Genomic DNA, 6,399 nt, shown 5'->3' with positions numbered 1-6,399 from the left:
AGGTGTGTGGGCACAAATCTTGTCAGAAAGGACAGAGTAATTTTTGAAAGCTTTTCCACATTAGTGGTACATTTCTTTATTTATTTACTTATTTTTTTAGTTGGAGTCTCACTCTGTCGCCCAGACTGGAGTGCAGTGGCACGTTGACGGCTGCCGCAGCCTTGATCTACTGGGTTCAGGCAATCCTTCCATCTCAGTCTTCCAAGTAACTGGAACTACAGGCACGTGCTACCATGCCCGGCTAATTTTTTGATTTATTGTAGAGATAAGGTCTCACCAAGTTACCCAGACTGGTCTCGAACCTGTGGGCTCAGGCGATCCTCTCACCTCAACCTCCCAAAGTGCTACGGCGCCCGGCCAGTAGTACATTTAGATAATTTATCGGGGGTGGAGATTCTGCTGCATGAAGTGTGACTCATCTGAGGATTTTCTAACAAGAACCACTTCCATAAGTTTCCACTCAAGTATGAATCCTTTTATGCTGAGCAAGGTTACAAAGACAGCTGAATATTTTCCTGCATTAGCTGCATTCATAAGTCCTTTCTCTGGTGTGAACTCTCTGGTGTCGAACAAGTGTGGATCTTTCACTAAAGGCTTTTCCACACTGGATGCAATCATAGGGCCTTTCTTGTGTGTGAATTCTACGGTGACGAACCAGGTGGGAGTTACTGCTGAAGGCTCTCCCACACTCACTGCATTCATATGGTCTTTCTCCAGTGTGAATTCTCCAGTGATAAATGAGGCTGGACTTTCGGCTAAATAATTTCCCACATTCACTGCACTTATAAGGCCTTTCTCCAGTGTGGACTTTCTGATGTTTAATGAGAATGGAGTTTTGGCTAAAGAATTTCCCACATTCATTGCACTCATAAGGCCGTTCTTTTGTGTGAACTCTCCAATGCTCAATGAGACTAGAGCTGTGAGCAAAGGCTTTCCCACACTTACTATATTCATAAGGTCTTTCTCCAGTGTGAATTCTCCAGTGCTGAATCAGGCTGGAGCTGCGGCTGAAGGCTTTTCTACACTCACTGCATTCATAAGGCCTTTGCCCACTGTGTACTTTCTGGTGCTGAATGAGGGTGGAGCAATTGCTGAAAGCTTTGCCACATTCACTGCACTCAAAAGGCCGTTCGCCAGTGTGAACTTTCTGATGTCGAAGGAGGTGAGAACTTTGGCTGAAGTCTCTTCCACATTCACTGCACTCAAAAGGTCGTTCTCCAGTGTGAACTTTCTGGTGTTGAGCAAGGTTGGAGTTATTGTTAAAAGTTCTTCCACAGTCACTGCACTCATAAGGTCTTTCTCCAGAGTGAACTCTCCAGTGCTGAATAAGAGCAGAGCTTCGGCTGAAGGATTTATCACATTGATTGCATTCATAAGGTCGTACTTGGGTGTGAACTTTCTGGTGCCGAAGGAAATTGGAGCTTTGGCTGAAGGCTCTTCCACATTTGAGGCACTCAAAAGGCCTTTCTCCAGTGTGAACATTCCCATGCCGAATGAGGTGTGACCTGTTACTGAAGGCTTTCCCACATTCACTGCACTTATAAGGTTTTTCTCCTGTGTGATTCTCTGATGATGAACAAGTGTGAGTTTGTGGCTGAACGTTTTCCAACATTCACTGCACTCATAATATTTTACTAAAGTGTGAAATTTCTGGTGCTTCCTCAGTTTTGATGGATGACTAAAGACCTTCCCACACTCTTTACACACATGGGGTATTTCTTCAGTGGGAAATTTTTTATTAACAAGAGTTGATTTCTCCTCTAAGAAATTTCCATCTGTTGGGCATCTAAATGGTATCTCTTCTGAGTGAGAGTGAGTACGCAGATGATTGAGGATGGTGGAGCTCTTCAGGAAGGCTTTTCCATAGTAGCAGCACTTGAAGAGTTTCTGTGTGGTATGGACTTCTGGGAGTGTCCCAAGACTGGAATATGGCTTCCTCCCACTGTCAATAGCCTGATACTGGAGGAGGTAATGATTGTCTAAGATGGCCTTCCCACCTTCCCCCCAAGCGAAGGACTTCTCTGACAGGTGGACTTTAGAGCTCTTCATAAATGAGTCCCTGTCCTTGTATGATCTAAAGGGTTTCTCTCTACTACAGTCCTTCTGGTGCTGGTGAAGGTTTCCATTGAACCAAAAGTCTTTCCCACATGCTCCACATGTATAGGGTTTTTCTTCAGGGTGTGTTCCCTGATGCTCAGCCAGGTGCAAAATGTCTTTCAAGAATGGCCCACACATGTCACAGGAGTTAGTCTTCTGGATGGAAGGATGTGCGCTGGGGATCCTGACCTGTGACACCCCTTCTACAAAAACATTCTGCTTAGGATGAGCCTCCTCACCCTCCACTCCTTGCCAACAGCCTGAAAGGAGAGAAATGCCAGTTAACTAAGTATTTCACTTGATGGGAAAGGGTGACTTCATTAGAAAAGTGTCACAAAGAGCCAGGTGTGTTGGCTCATGCCTGTAATCCCAGCTACTTGGAAGGCTGAGGGAGAAGTATAGCCTGAGTCCAGCAGGTTGAGGTTGCAGTGGCCATGAGTGTGCCACTGCACTCCAGCCTGGGTGACAGAGCGAAACTCTGACTCGAAAAAAAAAAGTATCACAAAGGAATTCACACCAGGAATGGGTCCAAGGGATTGCTGACAGGCCAAGGGGGCCATAAGCAGGGTGAAGGGCCCACTATGTAGGACAGGCCGCAGCCCAGCCAGAGTAAGGAGGCTTCACCAGAAGCAAGGACACAGAAATTGGTCAAATAACTTGAATAGACATTTACCCCCAAAAGATATATACACAAATGCCAATAAACACAAGCAACGATTTTAACATCATTTTAAAACCATAATGAGATTAATTTCATACCCACTAGGATAGCTTAAAAAAAAAAACTCAACAAATGTTGATGATGAAGTAGAAAAACTGGATGCATACACTACAGATGGAATTATAAAATGGTTCACCCAATTTGAAAAACAGTTTGGCAATTCTGCTCCTGCATAGCTACAAAAAAGAACTAAAACATAGCCACACGCAAACTTGTAAAAGAATATTCATAGCCGGGCTCGGTGGCTCAGCCTATAATCCCGCGCCTTTGGGAGGCTGAGGTGAGTGGATTGCCTGAGCCCACGGGTTCAAGACCCACCTGGGCAACTTGGTGAGACCTCAACTCTACAATTAAAAAAAAAAAAATGAGGCAGGCGTGGTAGTGCGTGCCTGTAGTTCCAACTACTTGGAAGCCTGAGGCGGAAGGATCGTTGGAGCCCAGTGGGTCAAGGCTGTGGTGGCCGGGAGCAGCCACTGCACTCCAGTCTGGGTGACCGAGTGAGACTCCAACTCAAAAAAAAAAAAAAAAAAAAGAATATTCATAGCAGCATTAAAAAAAATTGAGATGTGGTCTCACTTTGTTGCCCAGGCTGGTCTTGAACACCTGCCTCTGAGCTTGACCAGTCCCTGGCACCACTACACTTAGCTTAATAGCAGCATTTTTTATAACAGCTAGTAAGTGGAAACAAGCCAAATGCCTATCAACTGATAAATGGATAAACAAACTATAGTATACCTATATATGGAATATTATCTGGCTATAAATAGGAATGAAATATTGATAAATGTTACAACATGGATGAACCTGAAAAACATTATGCTAAGCAAAAGCCAGTCACAGAAGAATATATATGGTATGATTCCACTTATATAAAATGTCTAGAATAGGTAAATCTATATAGTTAGAAAGTAAATTAGTGGTTTCCTGGGGCGGGGGAGAAAGGGATAAGGGAATATGGGGAGGGACTGCTAATGGATACAGTTTCTCTTTAGGTGATAAAAACACTCTAAAATTAAGAGCGATGGTTACACAATGAAAATATATTAAAAACTACTGAACTTGAACTGTATACTTTAAAAACGTGAACTTTATGGTTTATCTTATTAAAGCTGTTTTTATTTTATTTTATTTATTTTTTTGAGTTGGAGTCTCACTCTGTCGCCCAGGCTGGAGTGTAGTGGTGTGCTCATGGCCACCGCAGCCTCAACCTGCTGGGCTCTGGTGATCCTTTCACCTCAGACTTCCAAGCAGCTGGAACTACAGGCGCATGCCACCACTCACGGCTAATTTTTTGATTTATTGTAGAGATGAGGTCTCACCAAGTTGCCCAGGCTGGTCTCGAACCCATGGGCTCAGGCAATCCTCTTAACTCAGCCTCCCAAAGTGCTGGGATTACAGGCATGAGCCACCACACCCAGTCTAAAGCTGTTTTTAAGAATGTCTTATGGGGGAATGGGTTAGAACTTGGGCATGGCCTTATACTGGGTCACTCAGCCAGGGACTGGTCAAGCTCAGTGGCATCAGTTAGGCAGAGATGCCTGATCCCCAAAATCTTTGCCCCAACAAGACTCCTGGGCAACAGCTATGCTCATGGAGATGCTTAGGGAGAGAAAGGAGAAGTACACAGAGTCCCAGAACCTACAATATCTATAACAGGAAACCTGGGAAGGAAGCAGTTCCCATGATCCAGCTTTGGGATGTATAGAACTTTCCTTGGGGAAAATGCATACCGCATAAGCTGGCCATCACCATGCTGGGGCAGGAGACATAAGGGCCTTACCAAGTGAGGTCATGAGCTCAAAGTTCTCCAGCATTACACTGTGGTACAGGTGCCTCTGGGCTGCATCAAGGAGCTCCCACTCCTCTTGGGAGAAACGCACAGCCACATCTTCAAAGGTCACCAGGCTCTTCAATGATGGGGGCCAACAGGTGGGCTAAAAAATAAACACAAAAAATGGTCAAATGAACATATCCAGGCCCTTGTCCTGTGACTAAGAGTCCTGCCACATATACCATTGACATTTCTTCTTCTCATGATTTTCTCAGTTCATTCTCCTTATCCATCCACAGTTTATCTTCCTCCTCAGGGCCCCACCAAAGAGGAGATAACATGTCCTGGTACCACTGGTGCCCCTCTCTCCTCATAGTCCCTTTGGTCTCCATATCCAGGCCAACCCAACCTAAAGGTAGGTGGGCAGAAGGACACTGCCGCTTCTTTCCTGCTAGCTATTTTCCCTTGTCTCTCCCAGATCACATCTACCAAACATAAGAAAATTGGGGTTCTCCTTTCTCTCTTTTTTTTTGAGTTGAAGTCTCACTCTGCTGCCCAGACTGGAGTGCAGTAGCCACTCCCGGTCACCGCAGCCTCGACCCGCTGGGCTCTGGCAATCCTTCCGCCTCAGCCTTCCGAGTAGCTGGAATTACAGGCACGCACTACCATGCTCGGCTGATTTTTTGATTTATTGTGGAGATGAGGTCTCGCTGCCCAGGCGGGTCTCGAATCCGCGGGCTTAGGCAATCCACTCACCTCAGCCTCCCAAAGGTGCAGGATTATAGGCTGAGCCACCGAGCCCGGCTTCTCCTTTCTTTCTTACCTCTAGTACCAGGACCCTGGGCCCACCAGTTCACACCTTGTACATGTCACTCTTCAGACCACACCATTCTTATAGTTCTACCTCTCTCTACTACTATAACCACTCCTCTCCCTGTTGACACCATAGGCATTTCCCTAGCATTCCCACATCTTGCTCTGCACATAGCATACCTGACAAAGGCAACAAGGATCCAATTCTGGCAGGCCTGCTGCAGATCTCCAAAAACCTCATTGCCAGAGGCAGCCATAAACCTTCCAGTCAATTCCTCCTCTCCTTGTCCTGTTGCTTCAACACTCAGCTGCCCAGAACCATAAGCAGGTCTTAAATATCTCTACCTTCTTCTACCTCTGTCTTCACATATATTGTTCCCTCACCAGTCACAGCGTCCTCTTCCCAACACAAATCTAGACCCACTGAATCCCACCTTTGGCTTGGGAACTCAGCTGGTGCTAACCCTTTCTAACCCTGCTACTCCACCAAACTGACAACCCACAAGAAGGATGGCCACAAAAACCTGGTGAGCTGTAGAGAGGTAAATCAACATAAACCCAAGCCCTACTCTTATCCTACATCTGTCATATCTATGCTTCACTTTTGTCCTAGATCTACTCCCTGCTTAGAACCCACAGCTGCATGCAGTGTCCACACATAAGCCTCTACCCCTTGGATTTCTCCAGCCTGTACCTGACATAACTCCATAATCACGTTTAGTGGTCCATTTGGCATCTAAATTTGTCAGTCTCTAGGACATCTCAAACATAACATGACCAAAATCCAATTCTTTATCTTCCCTCTGAAATCTATGCCTCATGTAAACTTTCATATCTGAAAAATTTAGAATCAACCTTGATATCTCACTTTCTTTCACTGCCTCACATCAGGCACTCCATGGCAAAACTTGAGCGGACTCAGAAGTCAAACTTTTTTTTTTTTTGAGTTGGAGTCTCACTCTGTCGCCCAGACTGGAGTGCAGTGGCTGCTCCCGGC

The 6,399-nt window shown here is 45.5% G+C and overlaps 1 protein-coding gene across 1 annotated transcript in view; it reads right to left on the bottom strand.

Annotated features, from left to right (window-relative positions):
* Positions 1–282: 282 nt before the first annotated feature.
* LOC103273518 (zinc finger protein 132) overlaps positions 283–6,399 on the bottom strand; it is a 6,876-nt gene continuing 759 nt past the window's right edge. The window contains exons 2-3 of the mRNA XM_021719016.1: positions 4,599–4,752; positions 283–2,357 (exon numbers count right to left, since the gene is read on the bottom strand). Coding sequence (XP_021574691.1) covers positions 991–2,357; positions 4,599–4,632 — 1,401 coding nt within the window. The 5' untranslated portion in view covers positions 4,633–4,752 and the 3' untranslated portion in view covers positions 283–990. The remainder of the gene's footprint in view (positions 2,358–4,598; positions 4,753–6,399) is intronic.

This window comes from Carlito syrichta, unplaced genomic scaffold, assembly GCF_000164805.1.
Source record: "Carlito syrichta isolate Samal-C Ts95f unplaced genomic scaffold, Tarsius_syrichta-2.0.1 Scaffold314075, whole genome shotgun sequence".
NCBI lineage: Eukaryota > Metazoa > Chordata > Mammalia > Primates > Tarsiidae > Carlito > Carlito syrichta.
Note: the sequence above shows the minus strand (reverse complement) of the source record. Positions and strands in the feature narration are given on the sequence as shown.